The sequence below is a fragment of the Aphelocoma coerulescens genome, chromosome 1A (assembly GCF_041296385.1).
Source record: "Aphelocoma coerulescens isolate FSJ_1873_10779 chromosome 1A, UR_Acoe_1.0, whole genome shotgun sequence".
In the NCBI taxonomy this organism is placed as follows: Eukaryota; Metazoa; Chordata; class Aves; order Passeriformes; family Corvidae; genus Aphelocoma; species Aphelocoma coerulescens.
Genome location: NC_091014.1, coordinates 45,852,378 through 45,870,940, shown reverse-complemented (window position 1 = coordinate 45,870,940; position 18,563 = coordinate 45,852,378). Strand labels below are relative to the sequence as shown.

The following is an 18,563-nucleotide window of genomic DNA, read 5'->3' as shown; positions in this document are numbered from 1 at the left end:
CTTCAGGGTGACACACCAGCCCTGCCCTCCATGCGCCATTATACATTAACCGGTTTTCCGCGTGTTGCGGGCACATAGAAGATAACCCTGGAGTTCCAGTCGGTGTCCCGGCCCATCCCACCCCGCCCTTAGAGCGGACTCTCCCCCTCCCTCCTCTCCCTGCCGAGGGGCGCCGGGGCCGCGCACAAAGGCGGCGCCGCGCACGTGGGCGCGCACCCCACCGCCCCAAGATGGTGGGCGAGAGGCGCGCCCGCCCAGCCCCCTGGCACGGCTCGGACCGGCACAGCCCGGGGGCCGCCAGCTCCGGCCGGCAGGAACCCGCGCAGCCCCGCCGTGCCGCCCCTGCCCGCTCTCAGTGTGGCGGGAGCCTGTGCGCGCTGGGGTGCTCCCCGGGAGGCGCCCGCGCCCCGCGGCCAGACAAAGGGACGCGGCAGCGGCGGGGCCAGCGCGGGGCGGCGGGACGAGAACCTCGGCCGGGCCGGGCCGGGCGCGGCGCCCCCCGCTCCACGTGCGCCCTGGCTCTGCGGGCTCACCTCGTCCTCCCGCTCGCTGCGGAAGCACAGGCACGCCGCCCGCTTCTTGTACCCCTCCCGGTCGTACGTCCGCGTCTGGTTCGGCTTGAATTTCATCATAGAGGCGGTGACACGCCGGCTGCCCCCGGCCGCCGCTGCCGCCGCCACGGCCCCTCTCTGTGAGCGCCGCTGCCGCGCCCCCGGGACGCCGGCGCGGAGCCCCAGCTCGGGAGCGGGGCTAGAGGAAGGCCAGTCCCCGCTGCTGTCACAACAGCGCCGCGCCGCCTCTGCCGCTGGTGGTGCCGCCGCCCCGGGAGCTGCGCCGCGCCATGGAGGCTCTCCCGGCGCCCCGAGCCGCCCGCGGCGGCCGCCTCTGCGCCCCCACTATTTAACCGTAACGCGCATTCCTGCGCCCGCCGCGCCGCTCCGCGCAGGCGCCGGGTGGGGCGGGGCCGCGCGGGGGGCGGGGGGCGGTCACGGCGGACGCGAGCGGCACCGCGGGCCCCGCGGGGCGGGCGCTGAGCGGACCCCGGGGCGGCGGGTGGGGCCGGCGCAGGCGCTGCTCCAGGGCCGCTGGGCCGATGCCCGGCGAGGCTGCGGGGCGCGGGAGGGCTGCGGTCTGTGCCGGCAGCCGCCGTGGCACCGAGCCCGGCGTAGGTGTGCGAGGCGGGGTGGCTTTCCCTGCGCGGTAGATGGGGTATGCACGTGGCTCGAGTGCCGTAATGAGAGTGTAGCTCTGGCAGTGTAAATTAACCCCTTTTTGAAATAACTTGGTTTTGGAAGACGTGGTGTGTGCCGGCTGGGGTGCGAGCAGCTCACGCTGGTTTTGTTTCGTTTGTATTATTTGCGAGCTAAGGATAGACAAAAGGCCTTCCCAATGCTGCCAGCAGGCTAGGAAGAAGTCTACTAGCTCCATACTTTTATTATCATCTGACCGTTGTCATAAAAAAAGAAACAAACAAACAAACCAACCTGCATAAAAGCCATCCAAAAGCAAAACCAGGAAATGCTACTCCTTTCAATGCCCCCCGACTGCTGTCAACTGCAAGCAGCCATCAATGCATTCAGTGCTTGTGCATGAAAGATTGCTCAGCCGTGTTGGCAGACAGAAGGTAGTGTGTCCTTATTGCGGTGAAGTGTGGTTGTAGAAATCTCCCATCTTAACTCTTCCATAAACTTTTTCCTTCATCTGAATCTTTTTGCTGCTCAGCAGGCTCTTTTGTGCTTTTAGGGTGGACCAATGTGCTTTAAGCTTCTATTCTACTTGCTTCTTGCTGTTCCAGAGCACCTATTTCTTTCATCCTAAGATTATTTTTTGACAGTCTTGTTGATCTGTAACAAGTCAGACTTTTTATATGCTGTTTATGGCATGCATTGAAGGGAGATTGGTTTGTCATCACTGGTTGCTCTGGTTCTTAGTGAAATTTGGACCTTCTGTTCTTCAGAATATGAACTAAGTGCAATGAATCAGTGCAACGTCATGCCTTAGACCCATGAAAGCTGAAGGAAGGAAAGCACAATTGTATTGAGTTATATTGTTTTGTTAAAGTTATAATAAGCTGTAAAGTCAAACACCCAGAGATTAAGAAACTCCATATTTAATTTGTCTTTCCACATTAGTTACTTGTATAAACATATCTTTTTTAAGAAGGCCCCTGCCAATTTGCCACTTCTGCCACTTAGCAAATGGATTGGCAGATAAGAGGTCTTCTTTTTCTCCTCATTCAGTGCAGATCCAGGTCTCATTCGTTGCTACATGTCACCAGTCAGGCCTCAGGCTACATATGATTTTAGCAATTTAATGGATCTGCAGTCAGGATAATTTTTTTTTCTTTTTTTCTTTCTTTTTTTTTTTTTTTTTAATCTGAGGGAAGGACCAATACCTAATTAGGGTCTGAAATTTTTAGTTCATAGGTTACCAAATTGATATCTGAAGACTTTGAGAATGCTGAGGGATGGTTTTGATGCTTGTATTCATAAATTTATCCATGATACAGAGCAGAGAGTATGGCATAGTCTGCTGAATTCTCATGCAGTTTAAAAGGCACATCTTACATCTCTATAAACTGGGTAGATGTCATTCATCAAACACATAAGTAAAAAAAAAATCTTGTAATTCTTTTGCTTTTTAAAATAGACTAGGATAGAACTAATTTTGCTTTGGGTGGTTCCTTGAGCTACTATTTCAGGGTTCACCTTTCAAGACAAATCCATTTTAAGTCTTCAACATGGATCTTCCTGAATTAACTTTTTGTCATTGTTTTTTGTTTTGTTTGTTCAGGAGGCTTCACCTCTCATGCAATTAGAGGAAGTTCAAAAATAGGATTTATACTTAACGAGAGCACTGTCCAAAGATCAGATGACCTTAGGCCAGGTTTTCCACTTCTGTACAACTCACTCCTCCCACCCCCCAAAAACAAACAAAACATTTGACTGCCAAATCAGAACACAACACACAAATCTATCTGTTGTGAAACTCATGGTTTCCTTGTCACGTATCGCAGAGGTAAGGGCTGGAAGACGGAGCTCTGTGAGATGGGCCAGTCAGCAGGCTGGCTGTAGTTACCACTCCTGATCTTTTTGTTTGTTTGTTTTGTTTTTATTTTTTGTTTTGAGAGACAGAAGTTGAGATTCATTGTGCTGTGAATTCATCTTAAGTGCCTGAAACTGCTATTTTTTTTTGTTTGGAAATGTGATTCTTAATCCTTTTTTTTTTAGAGTCATCTGGAGGCTTGAATCTTCAAAGTTTTTGTGGTTTTTTTCAATTTTTTTGTAAGTCTAAGTAATATGGTCTGTATATACACTGAAATCAGAATGAACTGTGTGAAAAAGTCACATATCAGTGAATAATCAATATTTACAATGCTACCAGATACTCATATTCATAATAGTTTTGTAGCAATGCATTGCTTTGTATTTTCTTAATGCGGTGTATGAACAGTGGGTATCAAATGGGATATATTGTTGAAAGGAACTGCTGCAGTGTGGTACCAAAGATCTATTTTATTCAGTGATAGGGTTTTTTTGTCTGCTTTTTTTCTGATGAGTGCCTCTGGACTTTGTTTTAGCTATAGTAATTATGAAGTATCTGGTGATACCTTGAGTACAAATGTGAACCAAAGCTGAGAGTACAATCCAGGATGAATAGATACTTTAGAGCAGTTTCAAAAACTTCTACATTCAGGCAAAAATAATTTCCCACCTAGCTGTAGTTACACTTTGAAGTGACGTCTGCTTATATGCAAAGGAACAATTTTCTTTTCCTTGAGAAGAAAGAAACAGGTTTAAAAATTTACAGAGTAATTAGATTTTCCAGTTCCCTTGACCTACATTTATTGCTGAGATTAGAAACTGCAGTGTTCAATAACTATGTTCTGGCAAGTTTTATGTGACTTCTTTGCCACTCTTAGTTTATTATGGTTAATAAAAAAGAAATATTTGCTTTGGAGGTACTTTTAGTCCTCTACTTAATATTTGTTCTGGAGAGGAACGGATACTTAGGATTTTTTCTCACCTCTTCAAATAGCACATCAAATTAATTACTTAATATTAGGGAAACCAGTATCTTTAGTTATAATTATTCTAGATGATAATTTTCTCTGCCACATTTATAACATTTCTTTCTTATTCAACAGCTAAACCAGCACAAAAATCCCGAAGTTCAGGAGCGAACAGCGGCTTTAGAATGCATCCCTCTAGTGCTGCACAGCCTGGGCTTTTGGAACGGTAGGTTCTCATTCAGCTGTGCTGTGGCCAGGTGAAAGGCTGCCTTGTAGCTGCAGCCCAGTCTTTATTTCAGCAGAAGCTGCAGTAACTGCAATGTTGAAGTTGGAAAGGTAAGCCTGACAACCAGGCTGGTTAACATTTCCCAAACCTAGAAAAAAAATCTTGAACATATTTGAATATAAGAACATCTAGTTTATGAAAATGTAAAGACTCATGAGGTTAGTTCTTATTTAAGTTGATTTACTCCACCAAGATACAATAGGAGGGAGTAGGCATTCTTCTGAGATTTTATATATTTGGCAGGAAAAAAATTACTCTAGGTAAGCAAGCAAGTGAGAACAGTGCCAAGCTAGCTTCCCTGCAGACTTAAAGTATTATCTTTTTAATGATTTAGCAGTTATGAAAATGCCAGCATTAGTCTTAAAATATGTTTAAGTGCCAAAAAATATGCAAAAGGCTTGCCAATTCACACATGCGCTCTCTTCTGGTAAACACTGAACGGAAGAACTTTGAAAAATGGAACACTTACATATTTCTAAATTGTGCTGCTCCATAAAGAAGCTTTTATAAAGTAAGTCCCACATTATCTTTTCCCTTAGAGCCAGATTGTCACCTGACTCTATTGTAAGCTGCACTTTGAAGAGAACACAGATACGTGTTCGCTATAATAGGGCTTGCATTCACCATCCACAGGGCTCCCTAATTTTCAGGTGAATCTAAACCACTGCTACAGCTGCCAATAAATACCTTTTCCTTCAGTTTATTGTTGTTGAATAACATGTATGAATTGTCTGCAATTACACTATTACTGTCTGCCAGTCCAGCTTTATAATCTTGACTTTTATCAAAAAGTATAGTTAGCACTGCTCTGATGTCTGGTAAAAGTGACCCTGACAGTAAAGATAGGGGTTAGTATCAAATGCTTATAAATGGGGATGAATAATAGTCACCATTTAATTGAAAGGGGGAATCAATTAAATGCAGCTATGTTCATTTGAATGTAGGAATCTGACCATGTTTATTTTTTTATATTTAGAAAATTGCCTGGTTTTTGTGCTTTTTTTTTTGTGTTCAGTGAATTGTGATTGGTTTGGATTTGCTTAAAATTGAACATTTAGCAAAATAGAAAAAGTAGTACTTTAAATAATTGTTTATCATATATTATTTGGCTTCTATGATAAAGTTACATACTCAACTTCATTCAAAATACCTGAAGAAGATTTTTTTAAACTAATACAAAATTCTTTTATCTTTGTCATAGAGACAATCTAAAACCTGAAGGATTTGTCCAGATTCCATGAAATAAGTAAGTAGAAATTAAGATCAGTGTTGGGTATTTCAGGTTTTCTGTGAGATTATGTAATCTTAAATTAGGGGTTAAGCTCCTAAATCCATAAAGCTTTGTTAATGGTATCTCCTGTTGTTTAGTTTTATAGTCATAAATATTCCTCCCATGAAAGGTGCATTTCACAATTGTGTCCTTAGTATTTACTCCTCCTTAGTTATGAATTCATTGCCATAACAATTTTTTTATTCAAGTTTTGATTTAATTCTGGTAGTAGATTATTTTTAGTGCAAGTGGATGTAGTTTGGAGAGACTATATGACTTACCAGCCTTGTTCATTGATAAAGTTATGCCTTCCAGTGATTGCAGTGAAATCCTGCTTTCCGTGCAAAGAAAATTAGAAGTGTGGCTTCATGAAGATTGTAATAGTATGGGGATCTTTGTTGGTTCTCGTTCAGTTTCTTGAGTAAAAAAGGATAAATTATATCTAGATTTTGAGGAGTTGGGCTTCTTGGAAAGATAGGACTTCACTTAAAGCTGCAAAAAAACCCAAATAGTTTTGGAGGTCTACCTGTGGTTAGGATGTTGTCACTCCCAGAGCAGCAGCAGCAAGCCTGTAATAAGCACCAGCTGCTCCACTTTCCTAGTTTAATGTGCAGAGGAAACTGGACCATGAACTGAGTTGCTAAGAGATGGACACATGTTCTGTTTGGCTAAATCTGTGCAGTATGTTTTCCAGCAATGGGCTGAGGGAAAAAGTTTATAGTGGCCTTACATCAAAACCATGTAGCTCTTTCTGGCAGAACCTACTTATTACAAGCCAGGTTAATAATAAAAGGGGAGTTGTATTATTATCAGGTGCATCAAAAACGGAAGAGTAGAATGTCATTTACGCAATCTTCTTTCCTAATCTAGCAAAAGTCTTCTTGGCTAGACTTGGCACTTGAGTCTCACAGAACAGGTCATTTATTTATTATGTTTATTTTGTTATGTTTGTGTAGCCAGGTTACTGACTATTTGACCCTGTCTATTTCTGATATGACATTGTATAAAGCTAGCAAAAGCATTTGTGTGACAATGCACATATTTTTTTGACTGTAGAAAAACTTAGAAATTTGTGGCAGAAACACTGGGGGCTTGACCAAGCTATGTTTTATGAGGAAATGGGCTAACTAACAGTGGAAGCTATTTTGTGTACCTGTGAGTTCAAGAAATACTTAAGATAATTGCTAAAGGTAATTCTATTTGAGCAGTAAGCACTTACTAAGTTTTGCTCTTATATCTGGTTGAATTTCAAAGGTAAATGGATAAAGTGATTACTGCAAAGGTGTGGTGGCAGAGAAGGCAATAAAAAACCACTGAGTGTTCCTCTCTACTGTTTCCATCTGAAGACTTAATTCCAAAATGTTGGTTCTTGACCCTTGTACATTTAGTCAGGCTTAACATTTCTTGCTGGAAGATACCTTTAAAGAAGAGTAGATAATAAAATCATAGAATCATTTAGGTTGAAAAGACTCCAAAATACTGACAGATCTGTACAACAGTATGGGTGGAGTAGACTTATAATAGGTAGCCCACGAATTTTTAATCATAGTTAGTCATTATCATCTTTATGACCCATTACAAGACTCTTAAGATTGATTATGGGCTGCTTGAAAACATCCAGACATGCAAGCTGATCATTGCTCTGTTTATACAGGGATATTTGATGACTGACTGTGTTACTGCCTTTGGAGTCAAATTACAGTGGGGCCTGGTATTATCACTTTTATTTCAGAGCTTTTGTTTCAGACTGTGGTTCAGCTACTGTTACTAAATATATGCAGCAGAGCTGTTTGCAATTTAAGAGTTGAACCTCCTGGTGTTAAGAGACCAGCAGAAGGTAGCATTTAAGCTATGCCTGAGGGCTCTGCTGAGGTCAAAGGCACAGATGTGTGCCTGGTTTGTTTTTGCACATAGAAAATCATGCAAGGACAGTCGTCTGTGGGCAAAGAGAAGATTTGCATATAAATGTACATGTTGGTAGCAGTAGGATATCACTGTGGTGGCTCTGGATTTTAGCCTAGTGATTTCCATATGCTTGGGGTTGTGTTGTTCAACTTCTGAACAGGTGAAATATGTTTTCTATGCATGGCCACAATCAAATGGTATTTGTATGCGGGACGGATTCAAACAAATATGTTATTAGAGCTAGCTAGGACTCCTTCAAGTTCTCTTCTCCCTAGAAAAAAAAGTTTTATTGAAGAATTGTATTTATCTTGACAAGTTGTATCCAGAAAGCTTTTCAGGATAGAATCTGTACTTGAGAAAGATCGTCAGAATGGTCGGATGGTTGGAGCATTGAGACCCAGTAAGCTCCAAATTAGGAAAAGCCAAGTAGGGAACTCCTAGTTGTTATTCTTACCAATGCTCTGAGTGAGTGCTTTCCTTTATTGCACAATCCATGTTAATTATTTAAGTATTTACATTTATTTAAATTTGGATTATTTAGATCGCATATTTTGATAAGTATCTGTTGAATCTTGCTTCTTTTTGTAAATATTTGGGGTTTCTCCTCTCATGCAACTAGTATGATAGTGGTCCACTATATATATGCAAGTAGTCTTGAGAACCATTCACCAATGATACAGTTTTTCTTAATAGTAATTTCAATTTCCCAAATTTTAGGAAGATAGAAGAAAAAAAATGCACTTACATAAAATAAGCAGTTGCACAGAATAAAATCAAGTTTTCCTCCTGGAGTTTCCCCAGAGTTACTATATTAGGCTTTAGTTACTACTTTATAATAACTACTGTTTGTTTCCAGTAGAAGCTGAGTAAATAATTACTGAACTTTATCCTGAGAAACAATAAATGTGGGCAATTTCAAATCAAGGACTGGGGGTGGTTGACTCTATAATTCAACTTGTCATTGAGACATCTTAACAGCTTCACATCTTTCAGTGTAATGAGGCTCAGATTTTACTATTGTCAGGTAACAACTGATAAAATATTGGTGGGAGTGGTATTTAGTCTAAGTGTGCTGTAAATTAATACCTTTTCTATTGTTACTGCTTGTAAAGCTGAACCACAGTAAAAGTTGATCTGTCCATTGCTTTATTAAAGTTCCCTATTTCCTGAGTTTGGGAGCAAATCCAGCTGTTTTGGATTCCTCCATAGAATAAAAAAGTTTTCTACTCTGGTAATTAAGTGTTTCTCAGGAAGAAGAGAGAAGTTTTGTTATCGTTTTAGGATTTATCTGGTCTGACTGTTGCTAGTATTGATAGACAATGCCTCTTCAGGTTATGGCCTTGTTAGTCATCTGAAGGCTACTTTTTAAATTATTATTCTACCTTTGCTATACTACTTCATTTGTCATCCTATTAAATTAAATAACTAACACAACAAATTCCGTCCTTCCACAAAGCTTGTGCAAGCTTTGTAACTTTACTTCACTGGCCATATTACGTAGAACTGTTCATGTAATCTTAGTTGACTTACATTATGACATTGTAGCTCTATCTTTATCTTAAGATTTCCTAAAGTATTCTTTTCAGCTTTATCTCAAGGCTTCCTTACTTATGTGACTCTGCTTATGAGTTTTCAGGGATGTTGCGGAGTTCATCTCATTCTCAACAGGTGAAGTGGAATGTAGAGGACTTACAAAGTTTTAGCAGTGTTATGCATATTTAGAATTCAAATTTGATTTTAAAAAGCTTCATTTTCCATTTAACATAAATTTTAATATCGCTTTTACTGGGATAAAATAGTAATAGATGAGTAAAATTTCTGATTAAATTAAAACTGATTCTTCTGAATGAGTACTTAATATTTTCACTGTGGACAAAGGGTAGGTGAAAAAAAATGTAAAATTTCTTAAAAGACAGTGTATCTCCTTAAGTTACATGTATATAATTTTTATACTAAATTTAAACCCTGGGATTAGGGTTAATTCTTCCTTAATTCTAGTTTTAGTAGCCAGTTTTAGTATTTCTCACAGGATGGAAAAGAAGTAACTTTCTTATGATTTTTATATTATTTCCTGAACCTTACTGTTACTATTTTTAAGAGTTTAGATTAGGCATCTTTATATAGGAAAGAAAATTCTGGCAATAGCAATGCATTACTGGAAGCATAAAAGATGTCACAAACAACCTTTTCTTTTTTTTTCCTATGATAATTATAGACCTGATTTCTGTGGCTCAGTGTTTGTCACTCTACTTCTGCCTGAATAATGAACACTAATCCTAGGAAGAGGCCAAAGATCTCATGGATTAAACATATCCCATGGATTGCTAGTATTAGCAGGAAGCTTGTAAGAATGATCCACCAAGGACAATGCTTTACTACAGATCTTGTCAATTTGAGTTTTAAAAGAAAAGAAGATATTGTGGTTTAAATTAAGTTTAAAATAGGATTTAGAATTTGACTGAGGACAAATCTAGTTTAGATTATTTAGAAGGCATAGGCTTTGCAAGTCATATCCTGATTATGGAAATGCTAAAAGATCAGTTGTATTTGCAACTGCAAATTTGTTGCTATTCAAAATGGTGACATGTCTTTTGAAATCATCTATTAGAGTCAAGATACTTGCCTTGAAGTGTGGCTGAAACCAGATTTTGCAATTGAATACTTGGACATTTTGCAAATGGGTACTGGTTTTCCCCTGATAGTAGGACCAAAAGTGCAGATAATTTCTAGAGATGCATTGTAAGTGGCACCAAACAAAGTCCAGTAAAATAAATAAAAACTGAACACATGAATAAAAATTCTGTAATACAAATGGCGAGCATGTGCTTTTTAGCCTTTGTCTCCCTTTCCTTTTCTGATTTTCTCTGATTACCTCAAGGGTGTTTCCTTTCATCTTTTTTTTTTTTTTTTTTTTTTTTTACCTTGTATCAGTGTTATGTAGTATTTATATCTAGCCTGCTGCCAGACAGACTTTGTCAAAGGTCTGCTAAAGTCTTTTGGGCCTTTCATGTATGTGAAAGGGACCTGAATAGATCCAGTTGCGGAATTGGTATTATGTGTGATAAGAGTGTTGTGAGTTTGATGTTTACTGTTTTCCCCAGTATTAGAGCTCATAAAACCATTTCATTCTAGACATCTGAAAATTACTAATAATTACATATGAATTGTATTGTGTTGCCTCCTGTGGCATGCTTTCCTCGTTCAACAGCACTGGAGCAGTCCCTTTTAACTATGAAGTAATGTCTGCCACTCAACTTGTCCCCAGTTGAACTCAATGTACAGGCCTCTTATATAATAAAGTCTAAATTACAAAGAATGAACATGGAGTACAAGTAATTTACTATAAAAATTTAAAATTTATGCTGACACTACGCATTCTCAACAGTTTTCAAATACTGTGTCCATGCATTATACAGAATTGGTAGTTTATTTGAAGGTAACATTTGTTCTTTTACTGACTTTCCTGTTGCAATGATTTTGATTCATGCAGAGAAACTGCTTCAGTAGATTAATTTCTAAATTAGTAGATAAATTTATAAAATTCATGCTTATGTTAAGAACTGTAAACTTCTACAGATGCAACCATAATTTTGCTGTCCTGGAAGACATTTGAAGAAATATTTCATGTCTATAGCTATCAAGCATTTGCCACATTATAAGCTTCAACTTGATGTGCAGTATGTTACCTCATTGGTTTTCTTAGGGAATTGACTTTAAATACTAAACCCAATTTTAAATGTAAAATGATATAAAGAAACTATACTTTCATATATTTTCTTTTTGAGTAATATTTTATGCATCCAGCTACTTAGATAATGTTATTTCATCATAAGAACACTGGAGCACCTGTTCAATGTGGGTATGATATAAACTCAAACAGGATGTTCTTTCATATTTGGCTTTTCAGGTGAACCATTGGATGGCTCTGCTTCATCATCTGCTGACTAATGCACAGTCCACCTTTTCTTTCTGCAGCCAGAAGAAAAAACTCTTAACCCACTGACCTTCATCATTCTTACTTGGTAACATTCTCATCTAACACAGCTTGAAACTTCAGCTTTGTGAGTAATATATTTGTGCTGTAAAAACTGAAGAGTACTAGAGGAAGAAGAGGGTGTGATTGAGGGAGTGTGGGGAAAAGAATGTGCTCAGAAACAGCACATGTACGGCAATGTGTGGAGCCAAGCTGAGTGTAGGTGTAGAGGGTTGTGCCAGGGAATGGATGAGTCTTCCTGGGTATGCAGAAGGGGCAGTAAATATTTGTCAAGGGCAGAGAGACACAGCTGAATGCTGTAGCATAGGGGTGACTACCATTTGTGTGAATGAATTGTCACTGTGTAAGAGCACAAAATTAAGTTAAAAACTAAATTTGAGAAGGAATAGTGGGTAGCTGGATTAATGTATTGAGAACTAGCAAAGAGCAGATCCTCACTGAAGCCCTAAGAATGAGAGAGAACTCCACCTGGTAAAGGAAAGCCTCATCCAAGGGTCAGAATCATAGCAAAGAGTGCAGTGAAGGCAGTGTCTGCTGAGGTGGACAGTTAAGCCCCCAAAAGCTAAAATGAGGCTCAGTGACTGGACAGAAGAGAGCAGTGGAGAACAGAGCAGATCTGTGGCGAGGTCTGCAGGCCAGGAAGGAGTCCAAGGGAGCTGGTCATAGGTTGTGGTCTGGTTCCTGTTAAAGTTTGGAACCTCATTTCTTCAAGGGAATAAAAAAATGCTACTTCAGACAGTCATCAAACATGTAAAAAAATTGGGATTGGGAGAAAGCATACAGAATATATACTGAATCACCTTGCTTTTAAAAACGTCTGTGTTTCCCAGTTTCCTTTCTGCTTTTCCTTTCTTCCCTTTATGCTTGCCTACTTCTACAGTGGTATGGTTATCCTGGCAGTAAGGAAGTTCTGTGAGGCATTGCCAGTAGAAGGACAGTTATGACTGTTTTGCTGTGTGGAAGGGCTGGTCTGTTCAAAGATTGCTTCAACTTTTATTGTAGTTGATTGTAATCCAACAGACAACAGTAAAAACAACAATAAAACCACAAAAAAAAAAAAAACCAACCCAAAAGCCAGGAAGCTGCTAATTGATTTATTTACAGAGTTTTAGTATTTAATTTGCATTTTGTTTACATTTCACTAATTTTAATGCTTCCATTTTATGCTTCAGTTCCAGACAGCTTCACTGAGTAGCCTGAATGAGCTTTAAAAAGATGTACAATTTTTTTCCTTCACACAAGTTCACAATCTTCAAACATATTCAGCAACTCTCTTGAAATATAATTTTATGTCTCAGTTACTCCACAGTAGAAAAATATACAGGATGGCACGGTGTGATCTATGAAAACCCCTTTCGTGGGATGGATGATCAGAGTTAATGCTCTCCATTGCCCTTCTAGGATATCTTCCAAGACATTTAGTGGATGCTGTAAAGATGTTGCAGAGCATGGGAGGTTGAATTCTGGACAGAAAATGGAAGAAGTGGCCAGATGGTTATTTTCTTTCTCCTGGGTCTCCTTTTGGTCAGCTGTATACCTCAGTAGAAGTCTGTTGTGTTAGTCCTTCCCACTAAGAATTGTAGACAAGCTAATTATTGATCGTGTGTGCAGTCCAGAGATGGGAAGTATGATCTGCTCTCTGCCTTCATTTCTTATTATACATCTTGGTGACTTTTATAATTTGGTGACCTTGCTGTACTTACTCTTTATTGGTGCTGGATAAAATATTTTTTTTGTTAGTATGTGCTAATTATATTTGTGCTAGTATATGGAATAGTATTTTCTGTATGCATTTTTAACAGGGTACAAGACTCCTAAGTACAAAATTAAATGGATAGAAATGCTATGGATTCTGTGTCTTGCTGCACATAAAAATATTCAATATTTGGTAATGCTTTTCCGCTCCCTGCCTCCTACTACAAAAGAAATCAAAAGTCCTGTATTTTTCTGTATTTTTCATTGTCACATTGAAAATCTGGGGGATTAGGCCCATGGTGGTTTTCTTACATTTTGGACTGTTTTATACTACCCAAAATATTTCTATATCTGTATTTCAAAAGGCTTTTTACTTAGTAAGATAAATGTGGATGTCTTATAAAAGTTCAAGCAAAATTAAATTTTATATTCTCAACAATTGCACATTTGTCTCTGATAATATGTTTTTTTGTATGGATGGAGAAGGAGAAACTTGAAACAACTGAAATCAAATCTAAGAATTAAATGTAAAAATAATTAATTCTCCATAATTAAAAGAAAATTCCCACATGGGTAGACAGTTCTAGAACTTGTCACATCAGGGCTTCTTATAACGTCCTTTGAAGGATTTTCTTTTTTACAGGTGCTTCTGGAAACAGCAGGTTCACTGGCTTATCTAGTAGCATTATTTCTATGACTTTAATGGTAATCTTGTGCAGAAATGAGCATCAAAATAACTTAAGTAGATAATTTAAGTAGTCACTTAAATGACTCATGAAGAGTCACTTAAGTAGACTCACATTAGCCACGATACTGATTTTATGAGCAAGGAATATTTTCAAACAGTAATCCAGGCCAGACTGGCCTCTGTAAACCCTAGATAATTATTTTGCAAGGGTAAAGTAAAGCTAATCATTCTTACTTTGTTTTGAAATAGTATACAAAATTTTAAACTTTTCTTTAAAAAATTTCCCTCTTCCAGCAGTGTAAACATCTCAAATTTCCCACTTTGTGAAACTGAAATAGTTGCAAGTTAGCTTGGGGGGGGTTTTTTGTTTTGTTTGTCTTGATTTTTTCTTTTGCTTTTGCACCTCAGCTTTTTTCAAGAGCAGAATGGTTGTTGTTTGAAAACATGTAAGCAGTGAGTTCTAGACTGATCTGAAAGTAAGGAATAATAGAAAGAATTTTTGAAAACTAAAATAACAAGAGTGATCATCAAGAAAAAGAATGGAACAGAAAGAAAAAGGCAGGTATGAAGAAAGGGAAAAGCAGATATGAATGGCAAATATAAGAAAGAGAACAAAGATGATTTTATGCTGTATACTAGCTGCAGTTAATAAAAATGGCATTTAATTTGCCCATGTGGATTAAGATTTTTGTTTTTGCGTCAGTGAAAGCACTTTGCTGCTGCTACCAGCTACCATTTTGGGAACCTCATTGCATATGGTATTTCTGATATTTCCTCTTTAACCAAGAGCCAACATTTTGTTCCCAAAATGTGATGACTAAACAGGAGAACAACTCTGAAAATGTGCTTAGCTTTAATTTTTTTACAGTCTGAGGCTTTTGTTACATAGAAGTAATTGGTAAGACTGCAGTTAGGAAATATAAATATCTTCTGAAGGGAAACAAGTTTATTCAAGGCATCTTACATAAACAGGCTTAAAATCACATTGTCTTCAGGAGGAACACAAAATATTCAGCTACTTAGATGACACTTCTATCACCTGATAGATTAAACTACGTTAATTCTCATTATTCACTGGTGAGAAAGGAATACTTGCTAACCTGCGAGCTGGACATATCAGTTTACATGTCCAATGATATGGGTATGTTGGTACAAAGTTTCTAATAGATGAAGAAAATAAATCTGGTATTTCTCTGTATTGTTTTTTCAGGCAGTTGTTGGTCACTGTTCTGATGTGCTTACAGTGTACCAAATTGTTGTAAGCCAATGTCAAGGACTACCGACCTAGGCATTCCTGTGTTCAGGAATTTTCAAACTTCAAGCATTACTTTCAAGGCACAACACTCAGCTTACAACAGCCTGCCAGAGATCAGAATATGTAATTAAAGTGCAACTCCTAGAGTATCAGTCTTCATATTTTTTTCCATAATTAGTTTGCAGAAGCCTCTTCTGGGGTGGGGGAGGTTTGATTTCACTTGTATCTTCTAGTAATCAGATACAGGCTATTCTAGATACGGAGTCAAAAATGTCAGAATACCCTTTAAACCCTAACAGTCCTGCCTTGGAGTAGAGCTGTCGACCAGATGACATTTAGAGTCCTGCTTTTTCAAGTCCTTGTTCTAGAAAGAAGATTTTTTTTCCTGTTTTTTTTTTTTCCCCTTGGGAGCAGGATAGTCTGACCAGTAGCAGTGTCTCATTTATGCAAAAGGAGAGAAACTGTCAGTCAGCTGTCACTGCTGACAGTCTGTGATGACACTTTGGCATGCAAAAATAAGTGGTGTCTGTGGTGGTGTGCCCATGAACCATTTAAGACTTTAGGCATTAAAAGTAATATAAATAATGGCTATAATTTTGCACATTTCTCTCTTTTTCCATTGCAAGAGGAATTTCTACCCCTAATCAGGGTTTCTTAGGATAAAACCTGGTTTTGGAATGCATTTCTGCTAATATGGTGGAGAACAAGACTCAGCATGTGCTAGCATTCTCAGTTTTCTTTGACATTCATGATTTCTAGCACAGCTGCTATTTTTTAAATGAATGTCAGATCTTTGTAACGCCAACAATGATGTCCCATTGCCAGAGAAAAAAAAAAAATCAAAACCCAGGAGGCGATAAATGGAATTGATTTTTTTAAAAGCTCTTTTTACTCTTAAAGTAACTGAGGAGCATGCAGGTTTTCAGAACAAGATGTGGTATGTGTTTATTTTGGCTGCCATATGCTATTTTTCTTTTTTTCTTCAATCATCTCTCAGAAGGGGGGTAGAACACCAGCAGAACATAACTCTAAAGAGAGTCACCTTCAATACACATTTCATGTGGTATTATAAACTGGTGCAATCAAACTGCTCAACAGCCAGGATAACTATGACCAAATACATTTTACATGTAAAATAGCTGTTAAATATAACACAATTGTGTAGTCTTAAAGCTAATTTTCAAAGATGTGTGAAAGAAAGAGGCAAATAGGAATTTCCTTAGTGTTTGACTATGCTGTCAGAGTTCCTGAAAGAGTTATGATAATACAGTGTTAGTCAGCCACTGCTGTCACTTACTATTAAAAGACATATTTAATGATATGCTTCCTGATTTATCTTTTTGTGCTGGCTATGTGGCTATCTCCTTGCAAAACAGACATGAATTATGCCTAAGACATGCATGCATTTTTCCTCCTTTCCCCTGGAAAGGTATTGAAGCATAAACAGGGTGGCACAAAAGCTTCTCACTGCTGTTGGAGAGCAATACCAGTAAAGCTAAGACTGACAAATGCATTTTAGGAGCCTGATTCCCATTGAAATCAATAGGAATTGGGTGGTTAAAGGCACTTGCAAATGTGGGTATGGCTTCTGGCTGGGCTGCAGAACAATGTTACTGGGAAGAACCACAAATGGGATGGGATCAAACAGCACATTTTGGGTTCCACTTTTTTTCTCATGTTTGTCCCACCCATTGTTTGAACAGTGCTGGTCAGCCCTCGGGCCACAGGCAGCGATGAGTTTGCTGACAGCTGCTTCTTTGTGAGAGTCAAGTTGAGTTTTCCATTGACAGTAACCCACAGCAAAGACTCCTTAGTTTCTGTGTGTCATCTATCTTTTTTTTTTTTTTTATTCTGTATCAGCCACAGATGTGTCAGTGCATGATGCCTATAGTTTCTCACTTTTTAACTTAAGAAGATAGTCCTTTCTGCAACCAGCAGCATGCATTTTGCAATTGTATTTTAGGAAGATGCTTGTTTCTTGGTTTATTTTATGTTTGTGTGCGATTAAATCCAAATGTCTCCCTCTACCCTATTAAAAAGAAAAAAAAAAGGGGTTTTAATAGTAAATTTGTATGGTGGCATGTTTCATAGCTACCATTGTTGTAAAGGTGAAATGACAGGCAGTGTCTCTGGATTTTCCTCTCTGAAATTTATGTCCTGTCTTCTGGATGCCTATAGCTCATATGCTCTGAAATGAAATGTAAAACATGCTCAGTGTTTATATCTACTGTCACTACATTATGCAAACACAGCCATCAATGTCTTCTGAGCTGCAGTCTGCCTTGAAGAGTTTCTTGTGCAGCTGCCCACACAAGAGGTTCTGCAGATGGAAGCTGTAGCAGAAGCCCCCAGCCTTTACCTTCAGTCCTGAGCTTGAAACTGAAGAGAGAATTTACTTATTGGCAAACAAAAACCAAAGCCCTCAAGAAGAATCTGAATATATTTAAAACAAATTTCTATTATACTAGATGTGAACATATGAAAGGTGATATGGAGGCAGCAACACTTCCAATGGTGCTCAGGGTTAATTGATAGGCACGTGGCTGTGCTATTTTGTAGCTTCATCCCTCTCCGTCTGCAACGTGGCCTCTTGATTACTGCTTATAAAAGCATTAGAGCTGAAAATGAATAGAGGATAAAAATCCCAGAAATTCTAAGACATGTTTAAATTTTAGCATTTTGTTAGTCTTGATTCTTTCCTGGATGCTTGGATCACCAAGGTACTCTATTCAAAACAATTTCTCAGTGGGGCTGCATGTCTGTGAAATATATTTACCTTTAATATATACCTATACTGCAAAATAGAATTTCATGCTGCTGTACTGTATTATATTGCTTTTGGAAAAGGTATGAAGGGAAAATTATTAGTCTTGGCAGACTAATAGGAGTTTCTCACAGTTTAACGTCCTCCCCTTATATTTTAGTATAATCTGAGTTCATAAGAGCATTAAGTTAGGCAATCGAAATGTGGTGTATTGAAATGTCCAGCTCCATTTTGAAATAGCAGTCTACAGGATGTTTCAGAAGTTTAGCACAGTTTGCACTGAGATAGATGTAATTCCTGAGATGCTTCTGAGTTTTTTCATGGCATCTTACTACTTTGCAATGTCCTTCCAGTTGTGATCCATAGTTTCTAATAAAACCTAGCCTACTCACAAAAATTTAGTGTCTCAAATAGTTTTGAAGGAAAATTGCCAATTATGTTGTGTGTATGAGTTCAGAGCTCTAATGATAACTCCCTGTATTTTCATTGCAGTTACAGGTGGGATAGCAATGCTCACACATTGATCTAGCTAACCTAGACAATAGCACTAAAAGTATAAGAGCGTTGGATTTGGCTTCAGCTGTACAAATCTGGGCAGTATCCTGGTGCTGTGTGGTTGCTGAAGCCTTTGCAGTGCTACTTTGGTTATAGCTATTCAGTTTTGCTGTAGGTCAGCTTCAGTTCTACTTTCGAC

At 38.8% G+C, this 18,563-nt stretch overlaps 1 protein-coding gene and 1 long non-coding RNA gene across 4 annotated transcripts in view; one reads left to right on the top strand and one right to left on the bottom strand.

The window, feature by feature from the left end:
* NUDT4 (nudix hydrolase 4) overlaps positions 1-957 on the bottom strand; it is a 38,467-nt gene extending 37,510 nt beyond the window's left edge. The window contains exon 1 of one of the 3 annotated variants that reach the window (XM_069000031.1): positions 534-957. In XM_069000031.1, the coding sequence (XP_068856132.1) occupies positions 534-632 (99 nt within the window). In that variant the 5' untranslated portion in view covers positions 633-957. The remainder of the gene's footprint in view (positions 1-533) is intronic. The other 2 variants (XM_069000017.1, XM_069000023.1) reach the window with 2 other exon arrangements.
* Positions 958-1,158: 201 nt separating this feature from the next.
* Positions 1,159-13,549, top strand: LOC138104680 (uncharacterized). Its single transcript, XR_011148216.1, has 5 exons — positions 1,159-1,624; positions 4,148-4,238; positions 5,500-5,544; positions 11,381-11,534; positions 12,869-13,549. It is a non-coding gene; the product is annotated as an uncharacterized lncRNA (long non-coding RNA).
* Positions 13,550-18,563: the final 5,014 nt, after the last annotated feature.